Genomic DNA, 15,250 nt, shown 5'->3' with positions numbered 1-15,250 from the left:
CATAAGCATTGGGCATAGACAATACAACAATTTGGAGCATTCTGAAAAAGAAGGAAACCACTGGTGTACTGAGGAACAGACATCTAATGGGTCGGTCAAGGAACACAACAACAGCTGATGACAGAAACATTACGAGAGCTGTGAAGGAAAACCCAAAAACAACAGTCAGTGATATCAACAACAACCTCCACAGGGCAGGGGTGAAGGTTTCACAATCCACCATTCGAAGACTTCGAGAGCAGAAATATTGAGGCCATACCACAAGATGCAAACGACTCATCATCAGTGTGAATCAGAACGCCACATTGGAATTCACAAAGAAATACAGAAACGAGCCACAAAAGTTCTGGAACCAAGATGAACCTCTACCAAAGTGATGGAAAGGCCAAAGTGTGGAGAAAGAAAATATCTGCTCATGATCCAAAAAACATCACAAGCTCATCTGTGAAACATGGTGGAGGTAGCGTCATGGCTTGGGATAACATCGCTGCTACTGGAACATTCTCACTAATCTTTATTGATGATGGAACTCATGATGAGCAGCAGAAGGAATTCAGAAGTTTACAGGAACATTTTACAGAGAAACGCATCAGCATGAATTGGTAGGAGCTTCATCATGCAGCAAGACAACAATCCAAAACACACTTCCACCTCAACACAGGACTTCATCAGGGGGAAAAGTGGAAGGTTTTAGACTGGACAAGTCAATCACCAGACCTTAATCCAACACATATGGCTTGTATGAGAGGGTGGCTAGAGGAAAGCCATCTGTCAAAACAGTTCATCTGGATTGCAAAGACACATAATGGATCCTGCAACAAACTGGAAGAAGGTTTTGTGGTCAAATGAAACGTTTGGCATGAACGCCAACACGGCCCATCACTAAAACAACACCATCCTGACTGTGAAGCATGGTGGTAGAAGACGGGATACTATATTTTGTCTCTGCAGGGACTGGGGAACCTGTCAGTACTTGATGGAGAATGGATGGAGCCAAGTACAGGAGCATTCTGAAGAAGAACCTGATGAAATCTGCAAACGCATCTGAAAATGGCTCTGAAATTCATATTCCAACATGACAATGACCCTAAGCATAAGGCCATGGAGTGGCTTGCTAGGAACAAGGTAGATGTTCTGGAGTGTCCTAGTTAAAATCCTGACCTAAATCTAAATGAAAATCAATGGAAAGACTTGAAGGTTGCAGTCCATCAACGGAAACCAATTCTCCAAATCCAGGTGTGCCAACCTTGTGGAGCTACTCAAAAAGCTTGCAGCAGTTGCTGCCTATGATGTATATACACGATTCTAATGTAGTAAATTGCGGCATAGTAGCCAAAACAATCGAGAGAAGCTGTAAGTGTACGCAGTGAATATTTGTACTGCTGGATGATATGAAACCATTTTCTGATGCGAACATGAGCTCTGGAGGTTTGGGAGTTCTGCAATAATGTTTGTTGCTTCACAGGATATTAGAACGGAATAAAGACAATCAAGAGGCTTTTAAAATTCTATTTCTAAAACTACATTATTGTTCTCCGATGTATAAACAAGTTAAATGTGCCCTCAACTGTACAACACTGATCTTCAAGTTCTTAATCATGTTCCTCTACAATAATATTCCTCAATCTAAGAGTACACAAGAAGTAGCCCCTAAGGTATCACCCCAGTAACGAGCACTCGTCCACTTAAACCCCCGGTTTGAAACTGAGTGTAAAAGCAGAGGATGAACTACAGTCGAGTAAAACCCACCCCATGCAGAAGCTTCGACCTTCAGGTAAGACCAGCGCTTCCTCTTTGTAGCCTGCTGTTGCTTAGTGCCTTGTTCCCACTGGGCTTTGCATTCTGTGCTCTTTAGGACACCGTGGGATTCACTGACTCTCTCCATCTCCAACAGCGAACTGAGAGCACACGCAGCTCTGGGCTTTGTACGCCACGTAAACACGCTTTAACCCTTCTGTCCTGCTCAGGTCAAAATGGCCCATTGTATATTTGTATACAGCTCATTGTCATTAACGAACATGGACAATAAATTAAAAAAAAAAAGAAAGAAAGAAATTTATGTAACATGAATGTAGCTACTTTATATTTATACAAGACCTGAATAACCAACAGAGGGCGCACTACTGAAAACACCAACTGTAAAACATCTGCTTTGTTTTGTTTTGGCTATTTTTAAAGATTGATGATCCATGAAGCAAGTTCATTTCGTTCATTCGCCAGCATCTTCTTCTCTCTTTAATAAGACAAAATAAACGCAGGTTGTCATGCTAGCAAGAAATCAAACTGGTTCCTTATACAACTGTATATAAATTTGATCTGGCTACAACAGGGACTATTTTTTTTTATATATACACGAAGGAGCATAACTCAACTGAACTTCAAATAAATAGCTAAGCGTAGCTAATATGCGCACACAGTGCTAATTATCCATTCTTCAAGTAACACGTTTACAAGCTAACGTCTCAAAGAGCAACACGTCATCGTGGTTATTCATTTATAGTTACGTTTAATGTTGGATAACGTCCATGAAGCAAGTTCATTTCCATTATCGCTTACATTAAAGCAGCGATAAGCAGTCGTTCATTCGCCAGCATCTTTTTTTTTCTCTCTTGAATAAGACAAAATAATTTTTTTTCAAAATCTCCTTAAATAACCATTGTATTCATATAAACCTGTGATTTACCTCGCATCTGAAACTACTGTCAAAGCTGCTGTTATAGAAAATTAATCACCACCTTCAGACCAATCAGAATCAAGAATTCCACATTGCTGTGGTATAAGTGAAATAATGGTATAAATCGATGAATTTAACTTGTGATTGCGATGGATTGACGTCCCATTCATGGTGTATTCTCGCGTCATGCCCGGTGTTCTTGCGAGACGCTCCGAATCCACCATGACCCTGAAGTGTTTGAGTTTTTACTAAATAAACAGCATTCATAACAATAAGCTCTACACAGTCTCTATGCCACAGGATGTTTTAGTGTACAAGAAAGAGGTTTTTTTTTTTTTTTCTGGAGCCCGGGCCATATCTGGTTTAATGTGACCGCAAGATATAAAAACCCAAGGTCACAAAGTTGCTTTCAAATTGCTATTTTGAGTGCTTGAGTTAATAAAATTGCTCCCATGATAATGTGCGGTTTTGGTGCTCTCTTCTAAAAAAAAAAAAAAAAAAGCAAAAGCAAAAAAAAACCTCCCCACAATTCAGTGGAAAAACCTCACCAAGTTGCTGTGTGTATATCAGTATATATGAAATAGATGTGTGATATATGTTAATTAAATTCATGTGCCTGAATTAGTACATCATTTGGTCTCTCGAGATTTCTTCTTGTAATGTGCAAACATGTCGTTTTTATTTTAGTCCCATCTGACTCACTCTTCCCTCACCCTCATCCAGAGTGTAGTACTTTACCGTGTCGAACAGAAGACATCTACATTTAATGTGTGTACTCCAGCAGTTTTCCATTTCTCTCTCACTCTCGCTCAGTCCTTCTTGCTCTTGTCCATCTCCTCTCTGGCTTATATTGCACACAGTGGATGGCTTATTAATCACTTCAATCATGGCCTCTCTCTCTCTCTCTCTCTTTCTCTCTCTCTCTCGTGTGCCATGTCTTGTTCTTTCTCATCTCTTTGTCTCTTCACCTCACTCTCACTCTCTCTCGCTTTCTCTTAAATTGCACACTGAGGATAGATTATTAATGTTCAGGTGCTGGAGGCAAAACCATAGAGAGAAATAAAGCTGTCATCATCAGTCTTTCTATATCATTCTCACTATTACGCATACCCTCATGAACACATGCACACACAGGGAATATTATAATTCTGAAAAATAATAATAACAAACACTACTACTACTACTACTACTAAATACCAACAAGAACACCATCAGAACAACACCAACAACAACACCAACACTACCGCCAATGCAACACCAATTACATCACCGCCACCAAAACAACTGCACCAGTAACATCAACACCACTAACAACAACAAAAACAACAACACTACCGCCAATACAACATCATTTACATCACCACTACCACTACAAAAATACCACCACCACCACCATGAACAACACTATCACCATTACAACACCAATAACATCATCACCGCCACCAAAACAACAACACCAATAACTAGTGTCCATGTCAGCATCACCACCACCAACCTGAACATCAATACCATTACAACACCAATAACATCATCACTGCCAGCAAAACAACACTAATAGCAACATCAGTACCACCACAAATACACCACAATAAACATCATCACCACCATCAAAACAGCATCATCACTACCACAAGTACAACACCAATAACATCAACACTACCACCAATACAACACCAATAACATCAACACTACCACCAATACCATCAACATCACCAATACAACATCATCAACACCACCAATACAACACCAATACCATCAACACCACCACCAATTCAACAATACCATCAACACCACCACGAATACAACAATAACACCATCAACCAAAACAACAACACCAGTAATATCAACACCACCACCAAAACAGCACCAATAACACCATCACCACCATAACAGCACCGATAACATCACCACAAAAACAACACCAATAACATCAGCACCAATAACATCAACAACACCACCAAAACAACAACACTAATAACATTAACACCACCAATACAACACCAATAAGATCATTACTGCAAACCAAAATAACACCAATAACATCACCACCACCACAGCAGAATCAACACCACCACCAAACAAGACCAAAACAACACCATCAACATCATCACCATGATACCCTAACACTGCAACACCACCAGTCAGCAAGATCATCAACACTAAAACACCAACATCAACACCACCAACACTCAAACACCATGATTTCCGGTTGTCTTTATGGGGTCACATTTGATTTCCATTTGCCTGAATACCACTTAAGACGTCAGCGAGGCTTTAATGAGGTAAAAACGGTGTGTTAAAACTTACTGGAACAAAACTGTAGTCCATCGACTTCTATTACAAAATAGCAGCGTTAATCTAAGCCATGCTAAATTAGTAACTCTCTGAGATTTTATCGGTTTATGTGCATTATAATGTTAGTACAGCGTCTTCTCCAGGATGTGGCTGTAATCATATAATGCATTAGAGGTTTAGTGATAAAAGATAAATTACTGGACAGGCAGAAAAATGACTATGATGGAGCTCATACTCATGATTATCTTCCAAACGCAGAAACGTCAGCGATCCGGTTGCAAACGGAAACAATTTGAGGTTTAATCAGCTTTTAGCTTTTAGGACTGTTTACTCAAAAGCATCACGTTACTGTCCTCAGCAGATGAAAAAACTTCCACCGTCTGCAGGAAGTTAGCTCAGTATAAAGCTAGCTTGCTAGTGTTTGCTTGCATGTTACAGCCATGTGCTTAACCTCTTATAACAGTTAGCTAGTTTAACATGCTGGAAAAGATAAGTTCAGCACTCAAAAAAATTAAATCGAATGACATCACTCCACTCCGCGGGCTAGCCACCTCGCGAATAATGCTACATCTTAGCTAATGCTACGCTAGCACACCACCCAGTATTTCCCGCTAATTTTCAGTGATGGACTACTCAATGTGCGTGTGTGTGTGTGTGTGTGTGTTTATTTAGATTTATAAGTGGTGAACCAGCACAAAATAAGTAGTTGCGTGTGTGTGTGTGTGTGTGTGTGTGATTCTCGTTCCCCCCGGCTACAGGTCATAATTTATCGCTTCACTAAGTCACCCAGAGGCAGACAGGAAAAATAAGTTAAAAGTCACATAAACACAGCTCAGCGCTTGTCCTCAACACACATGTGACGTGCCCCAGAAAAGACGAACACAAAAGCAAAACGAAATTTTTTAACAGAAGCGGAACGACATTAAATAAACATCTACTAACAGAAAGCCTCGTCACATCAAACATAATATGATCGTCTTTGTTAAGCAAAACTTTTGTTTAAAAAAATCTGCTTACTAGTAGCTGTAGTTTAGATGGAGTTACAGCTATCTAAGTCCTTGCGAATGAGCAGTTACTGTAGAAACGATAATGCATTAGAACAAGCGCATTTTTACAATCCCCTCCGAAACTATTGGAACGGCAAGGCGGATTCATTTGTCGCTGCTGTAGACTGAAGACATTTGGGTTTGAGATCAAAGAGAGTTTAGAATTATTAAAGTATATTTCCTGGTATTTATATATAGACGTATTAAATGACATAGAACATAACACGTTTTGTATCAGCCCACCCAATTTGTAGGCGAGCAAAAATACTGGAACATGTGACTGGCAGGTGTTTCTTGTTACCCAGGTGTGTTCTGTTAGACTGATTGTTTATACATCTGAACATCTATTCTTGGTTTTAGCCTTCAGTTTCACCTGTGAAGACTGCATCTGTTGTTAAAGAGGCGTAAGTTGTTGCATTTGTTGTTAATAAGCCAATATGAAGATCAGAGAGCTGTCTACGGGAGAAAAGCAAGCCATTATGAAGCTGAGAGAAGAGGGAAAATCAATTGCACAAACACTGGGTATAGCCAATAGAACAATTTGGAGCGTCCTGAAAAAGAAAGAAACCACTGGTGTACTGAGGAACAGACCGAATGGGTCGGCCAAGGAAAACAACAACAGCTGAGCACAGAAACATTGCGAGAGCTGTGAAGAAAAACCCAAAAACAACAGTCAGTGACTGTTCACGGTATATTTCATGACAACCTTCACAGGCAAGGGTGAACGTATCGCAGTCCACCATTCGAAGACTTCGAGAGCAGAACTATTGAGGTTGTGTCGCAGAATCTGGAAGCCAGATTGGGATTCGCAAAGAAATACAGAGACACACCACAAAAGTTCTGGAACCAAGATGAACCTCTACCAAAGTGATGGAAAGGCCAAAGTGTGGAGAAAGAAAATATCTGCTCATGATCCAAAACTCATCACAAGCTCATCTGTGAAACATGGTGGAGGTAGCGTCATGGCTTGGGATAACATCGCTGCTACTGGAACATTCTCACTAATCTTTATTGATGATGGAATTCATGATGAGCAGCAGAAGGAATTCAGAAGTTTACAGGAACATTTTGCCTGGAAAAGCATCACAAAAGAAGAAAAGAACAATTTATATCTATCTTGTGATCTTAAACCCAAATGTCTTTGCTGTATAGCACAAACAAACATATCAGCCTTGCCATTACACTAGTTTAGGAGGAGACTGTATATAACCCTATCCTTTATGTTACAACCTGAAATACTGTCCAAGGTGTTTGGTTATACAAAAATAAAGCAGACCTTATGACTAAGAAAGTCTGGATGGCATCATCTTTTAGTGGCACTTCAAATCGATGGCGTTTGTTGTAGCAGTATACTTGATGGACTATATGGAAAAAAACAATAGCATAATAGAATAACTCGATTCTCTCCAGTGGTGGCGTAAATTCATAACTGATCCAGTCTCTGAGCGTGCCATGCCTGAGGAATGGAGATTTTCTATTCGTTTACTAGGATGGAGATGGGATCCCTCGTACTGCTCTTCCTGGTGTGTGTGTGTGTGTCTAAATGAGAACGAGTAGCGCAGAAACCAACTGAAGGGTGAAATGAAGAGTGAGAAAGTGAATGTGGAAGAGAGAAACACGGAAATGATTCACTTTCTCATGCAATTCAATTGAACGGAGTCCACATCAAACACTAAACGCACTCAGGTGTGTAGTGAAGTCCAGGTACAGCGAGAAAATCTCGGGTCTACGTCACTGTTAGTATGCGTTTCATACCGAAGACGAATCCGTCATGGAAACATCTCGCGTTCACGGGTTGCACACTGAGCCGTGAATAGATTTTTTTGTTCTAATAAGCATGAATAAAAAAAGCAGAACGTGTTCGAGTCATTCATCAGATGTAATAGTAGCCTGTCGTGTGTAATAAAATACAATACACGCTACTACAATAGGCACGAATCACACAAAAGCCTCGTAAACATACACATCCGTTCATCCACGGGTCGCATTACTTTCTAGTGAACGCTTTAACCCCTGAATTATTATTGAGATTTTCATCAAATTAAAAAAATAAAAAAGCACACAACTCCCTAACTATTATGAATTCTTTAGTATCTATACAATAAGACTAACAGGAGAGGTGTGTACTGATGAGACGTTAAGGGTTTGTTTGAAAATGAAAGGTTTGGAGCGTCCAAAAAAAAGAGGAAAAACTCTGTTGTGTGATTCTTCATGGACGCTTTAAGCAGTCCGTACAGGATTTCGTGGATTTTATTTGAGAGCCAAGCCGAAAATGCTTGATTTTGCTGCTGGTTTTTTTTTTTCAAGATTCGTGATGCAATTGGAGTTTTTTGTGCTTATTTTTGGGGGAAAAATACTCGGATTGGCGAATCTGCGGTTGCACGAAGAGGGCTTCGGATGAACGCGCGTCGTGATGACGTCGCATAAGCGTCTCGGAACAAATCTGCGGTAATTTAGAAAAACTGAAAGCTCCTCTGGATGTTGTAGAGTTAGCTTAAAGTTGTGTTCATTTTCGTCATCACAAAATCGGAAAAAATCCTGGAGGGACTCTTTAAGGATTTTTCCCAAAAGGACAACTGAAGAAATTTGACATTTTAAACTGAACAAACGGAACGTCAAGGCAGCGAAGCTCCATGTAGAAACGTTGCATCATTTGTCCCATTCGTTCCAAAGAACCCCTGGAGGATCCTACAAGAGTTCCTCACAGGTTCTTCAAGACTTCCTTAAGAGTTAATTAGATAATTAAGGGTTCTTTGTTTCCCAAAAATAATAAAGTGGGAGGTGAGGTAACTCTGTTGTAGGATTACACAGTGAATACAGAAGGACAACAGAAGAAGAACCCTTACATGTTCTAAATCTTCTGCGAGTGTAGGACGTAATTATAGGGTTTTCTTTGACAAGAAATGCTAGAAGTGTGACTACACTGCCAAAATAATGATATCTTAGCAAGTGAAAATATCTTGAATATTTGTAAATTGATAGAATATGACTTATTATGAGTATTAGAAGTGAAATATGAGACTATTCATTTCATTTCAAGCTTTAAATTGTAAAATTGTATCGACAGATATTTTTGCTTCTTTCTGGAAAATGAATGCTTTAAAAATTCGAACAACAAAAAACAAATAGAACGAGCCTAGTTCAAGCTTAGTAAAAAAGTGCAAATAAAAAAAATAAAAAGTCTAGAAATAGGGTTAATAATCATATCTTTTAATCATATCTTTGACAACGTGCTAACAATGCAGTAATAACATGACAACATACTAACAACACAATAATAACACGACAACATGCTAATAATGCAATAATAACACGACAACATGCTAACAACACAATAATAACACGACAACATGCTAATAATGCAATAATAACACGACAACATGCTAATAATGCCATAATAGCACGACAACATGCTAACAACACAATAATAGCACGACAACATGCTAATAATGCAATAATAACACGACAACATGCTAACAACACAATAATAACACGACAACATGCTAATAATGCCATAATAGCACGACAACATGCTAACAACACAATAATAGCACGACAACATGCTAATAATGCAATAATAACACGACAACATGCTAACAACACAATAATAACACGACAACATGCTAATAATGCAATAATAACACAACAACATGCTAACAACACAATAATAGCACGACAACATGCTAATAATGCAATAATAACACGACAACATGCTAACAACACAATAATAACACGACAACATGCTAATGCCATAATAGCATGACAACATGCTAATAATGCCATAATAGCACGACAACATGCTAACAACACAATAATAACACGACAACATGCTAATAATGCCATAATAACACAACAACATGCTAATAATGCAATAATAACACGACAACATGCTAGCAACGCAATAATAGCATGACAACATGCTAATAATGCAATAATAAGGCGACAACATGCTAATAACGCAGTAATAACACAGTAATAACGCAACAAGATGCTAATAACACAAAAATCAAATGACAACATGTTAATAACACAGTGATAACAAGACAACATGCTAATAATGCAGTAATAACGCTCAATGTTTCCTCAAAACTGCTCCACTGTCACCCCGTGTCTTCTTCTGACGAGCTATTAGCAATCAGTAAACGATGCAATGGAAGAGATCTTTGAATTTAAATGAGTAATTAAGAAACCTATCAGCTATCCTTGTAGTGAAAGTAGATATCGTGTTAAGTGGAAAACATTTCTATCGAGAGACGCGAGGCGACTGTAAACATCTGTGAGCTCACGTATGCGGAAGAGGGTAGATAGCGCTTTGCTCTGAGTGTCTACTAAGCCTACAGATGGAGGATATACTCTATGATATGATATAACAGATGGCTAATATAGCAATTTATTTCAGATTCCTATGTAGCTGTCACTAAACAAAATGTGACATGATTCAACTTGGGATCATCACATTATGGAAAATTCGATGCATTATCATGGATAAGAATGTACCTGAGAAGTACTAAAACCCATTTAGCGCCGTTAGAAATGTCTTCATTTTTCATTTCTCTAACGCCAGCTGACGTCTCGCCTGCTGTCTTCCCTGACGGATTAAACAATAATAATAATAATAATTCAGCTTCCAAAGTCTGTGACTAACACAAGTACGACTTCTTTGGTGCATTCATTTGGGACGTTATTAAACAGCACTAAGACAAATGACTCAATCTGGAAAGAGGAAGACGTGGATAGAAATAGAGAGAAAGAATGGAAATCCGTTCGGATGAGTCGACACGTCAGATAGAGTCACAACAACGAGTTAAAAGCGAGCAGGAACAAAAAGATTTCAGTCTGGCTGACAGCCAAGGAGCCGAGCTTGTTTCCCTGACAGACGATCTTAACACGTTGATTGTCAGACTGTGTGCTCCCTACCCACAATGCACCTGCTACTCTACACAACTCTACTCTACTCACAGTCCACCTTGTGCCTGAGGACAACTAAAAGAAAATTAACATAAAACAGTAGGCATTCATTTCTTTGTCATGTCAGTAAGGTGCACAGATGCTAATAATGAGTGAAATGTATTATGCTAGCTGCGTGCCTGGCCTTTTACTAAGCCCCCCTTGTAGCTAGCAATCTGTTTAACCCCTTAAATTCCCAGGAATCATCGTCAGGTCCAGGCTCGTGCAAAAATCACATGTGACGAACATGTAAAGGCGCATTTTATCACTTTATGCCATGACATTGCACATGAATACAATTAACCACGAGACATCGTGCGATCTACGACATCTATGTCAGTGTTTCTCAACTAGCGGTCCGTGGCGTAATTGCAGGAGATCCGCCGGAAAGTTTTTTAAATGTATAAACAAATAAATAAATGATATCTATATTTGTTAAATGTTTCAAAATATATTTAAATATATCATATGCCATATCAAATTGTAAGAACAATTTAAGCTATGTTTTCAAATTAACCAGTCTGGTTATTTCAAATGAGATGATCATTTGCAAAACCCCGCGAGTGGTAGACACGTTCAAGTGTCGCATTGACGGAGAAAATGAACGAAAGAGAATTCAAAGAGTCAAATTAAACGACACAAAAACAATAAAATGTATAAATAAATAAATAAATAAATAAATAAATAAATAAATTAAATGTTTTGATTCAATTTTAAACGTCCAATGCTAATATTATTAATGCTAAATATTAATAAAATAAAATTACATAAATAGAAATGACTGTTAAATATATTTATATATATATATATATATATATATATATATATATATATATATATATATATATATACATATATAGCCTATAACTGTTGTGGAGTGAGGGGGTCCTTGTGGGTTGTTCGAAATAACCCATAGCTCACGAACGGTCTATGTGATAATAAGTGGAAATAAGGATTATTCATGTGGAAGAAAACTGCATCTAATGCGCTACATGTGAAGAATGAACACTTCATGTGAAAAATGATCTTGTAAAAAAAAAATAGTCATGTGATAAACATCAGGTGAAGAAAAGAAAATATGCAATATGTGGCAAACGAATTTTTTTCTGTGTGAAAAATTGTGATGAAAATAAATGAACCTCATGGATAAATTAAATGTGTGGAAAATTAGCGTCTGAAAATAATAAAAAAATTATTGTGTGTATGGGTGGGGGATTATCTGTGCAGCTGTGGTTCAGGTGGTAGAGCGGGTCATCCACTAATCGTAGGGTTGGCGGTTCGATTCCCGGCCCACGTGACTCCACATACCGAAGTGTCCTTGGGCAAGACACTGAACCCCGAGTTGCTCCCGATGGCAAGTTAGCACCTTGCATGGCAGCTCTGCCACCATTGGTGTGTGAGTGTGTGTGTGTGAATGGCTGAATGAGACACAGTGTAATGCGCTTTGGATAAAAGCGCTATATAAGTGCACCATTTACCATTTATCTGTTAAACTAAAACCATATTTCCTACATGTGAAAAATAAATATATATAAAATAAATTTTAAAAATCAGTCTGGGGCAAAAAAAAGTCATTACACGTGAAAAAAAATGAACATGTGAATATAAATGAATTGTGTGGAAAATCTCATCGATGGAAAAATAAATCAGACTTGTATTAAGTGGGAGAAATTAGCATGAGAAAATACATTCATTGTGTGGAAAAACTCACACGATATTAAAACTGTATTACAATTTGCCCTAAAACTAAAAATTTAACTAAATCTTCCATAACAGCTACACGGCTTGAATAAGAATCTCTCGAGTCTATCGAGTGTACCTTCTTCCAAACTGAAAAACAATTCAGGTTCAAACCCAAGCTCTGGATAATGATAACTCTCCGAAATTCCGCCTCTATATCTTCCGGGTGTCCTTCTCAAACGTAGCAGGTACAAGTGTAAAACACTGCGTCCTCGGTCTTACCTTTCTATAGACCAGCGTGTTGGGAGAGTCGTCCATCTCTCCGTTGCTGTTCTGGCTCACGCTGTTGGTTTGCGCCATGTTGGCCGAAATCCAGTGCTCGACAGCTTCTCCAGAAGACCAGCCAACCTGGTGAGGAGATACAGAATGGAAAGGAAACACTTACATGTTTGCAAGGCAACGCACATGTGGACAATCAGACAAACTTGATCAGACTGATCAGAAGGACGTGCGTTTGAATCCCAGGATTGTCAGAGAACCATGTGTAAGGCACTCTTAAATGCTCAGCTCAGCTGCGGAGAGTATATATATATAAATATATATAGGTTGATTATTGTACACAGCATTGTTTTCCTAGAATAGAACGCTCGTTTTTGCATCAGTTTGCTCAACGTACACTCCATTTACATGTAAATCATATATAAAATAATATACAATCTCTATTTTGCGATCATTAGATAAATAATACGGAGCAAAGATACAATTCAAAAAGGGCACCTATATACACAGCTTCAGTACTTGGTCCCTGAAATACACCAATTATAAACACGATCAGCTCTACTTTATTGTTTTGTCATTTCAGTTCAAAAGTTTTTTTTTTTTTTTAATGCACTGAAAAAAAACAAATGCTATATTCTTGCGAAGAACCTCGTATACCGCGTGCTCGCGTCCTGAAAGCATTCTAATCGAGAAACAAGGAAGCACACTTCATTTTTGTCAAAATAAATAAATAAATAAATAAATAAATAAATAAATAAATAAAAAAGCTCTAAGATATTCGCATAACGTTCTATTTTTAGAGACTGAAATCAACGAGTAACTTCTGATCAAACTCAATCACATGAAATCGGAGCAGTCTATTGACGAACGGAAGGATGATATGACTGAGATGGCAAATAAACATAGCGGTCCGTCCGGAACACGTCGAACATGGTGATGTATGAACTCTGACACCTTTCTGCAATGTGGACTAAAATGTTGATCCTCATGATGATCCTTTCTGTAAAATGTACCACAAGACTCCCATCTCCAACACTCATTTGTTAGAAAGTGCAAACAACAACAATTTGGTCAACATTACTAAAACGTTCAAATCTTCCAGCCTGAACGCAGCAGTATTGAGAAGATACACAGATGCATGAGAAGCACCTTCAATGCATAAGATATTCTTGCCCTGTCCATGTTGCAGCTCTTTGCAAAGCCTCCAAATGAAGAGCCAGTGATCTGTATAGATGCCTACACGCTCATAAAAAACACACAACCCTTTAAATGAGCACCAAAATGGCCCCGTTTATTATTATTATTATTATTATTATTATTATTATTATTATTATTATTATTATTATTTCACCATTTCAGCACCTCAGACAGCTCCAACCCCCCCGCAGCGTTTGAACCCGGTTTGGTTCGTTCTTCATCCATCCCGGGTTAAAGGGCTCGAGAGGGAAATAAAGCCCCGGAGATGAAGCACATAACGTGTGTTGACGTGTCTGCAGTCCTCACCTCACAAAGCGCGAGAGGAAGTCGGGATTCCGTCAGCTGGCCGACATGGAAAACCGGGGAGTAGGATGATGCATTTGAAGCCGTAAGAATCTGCAGGTCGATGGAGACAGACAGCGATGTTGCTGAAGGACGGCAGGCGTGCGCGCACCACGTACGCGAGCACGCGCGATCAGCACGCGCAGTCCACCCAGCCAGCACCGAGCCCGCGCGAGCGCACGCACGCACGCACACACTCACACAGAAAGAGAGAGAGAGAGAGAGAGTCTGCGCCTCATAAAGTGCGACGAGCCTGAATCAGGGACATTTAAAGTGATATATGTGTGAGACACTGCTGTAAACCTGACCGACTGGAAAGAGACACAGTCAGGTTTTACCCAGCATGCAGTGTGCAATGTGGGCTGATGTTGTACACTTCACATAGGCTAATGTACGCTGCATGTGTGCACATGATTATTAAACCCGCTTGACTTGACTATACATGTATATATGCATGTAAAAAAAATTAACATGTCCGTTTATTTCATTGTTTTATCGTTATTTTGTGGCTTGTGTTTCTTTTTCAAAAACCTGAGGGATGGGAAAGGCGTTGTGTGAATTAATGTGAATTAATCTTATGATGATGACGTAGATTATTATTATTAAATACAAGGACCCATACTATTAGTACTACGACTACTACTATTATTATTATTAGTAGTAGTAGTAGTAGTAGTAGTAGTAGTAGTAGTAGAATTAGCAGTAGTAGTAGTAGAATTAGCAGTGGTAGTAGTAATAGTAGTAGTATTAGTAGTAGTAGTAGCAGTAGTAGTAGTAGAATTAGCAGTAA

At 38.8% G+C, this 15,250-nt stretch overlaps 1 protein-coding gene across 1 annotated transcript in view; it reads right to left on the bottom strand.

The window, feature by feature from the left end:
* Nucleotides 1-14,722, bottom strand: part of rgs7a (regulator of G protein signaling 7a) — a 52,939-nt gene extending 38,217 nt beyond the window's left edge. Inside the window, exons 1-2 of the mRNA XM_053632131.1 lie at nt 14,425-14,722; nt 12,925-13,050 (exon numbers count right to left, since the gene is read on the bottom strand). Of these exons, the coding sequence (XP_053488106.1) occupies nt 12,925-13,002 (78 nt within the window). The 5' untranslated portion in view covers nt 13,003-13,050; nt 14,425-14,722. The remainder of the gene's footprint in view (nt 1-12,924; nt 13,051-14,424) is intronic.
* Between the last annotated feature and the right edge of the window lie 528 nt (nt 14,723-15,250).

This window comes from Ictalurus furcatus, chromosome 9, assembly GCF_023375685.1.
Source record: "Ictalurus furcatus strain D&B chromosome 9, Billie_1.0, whole genome shotgun sequence".
NCBI lineage: Eukaryota > Metazoa > Chordata > Actinopteri > Siluriformes > Ictaluridae > Ictalurus > Ictalurus furcatus.
Note: the sequence above shows the minus strand (reverse complement) of the source record. Positions and strands in the feature narration are given on the sequence as shown.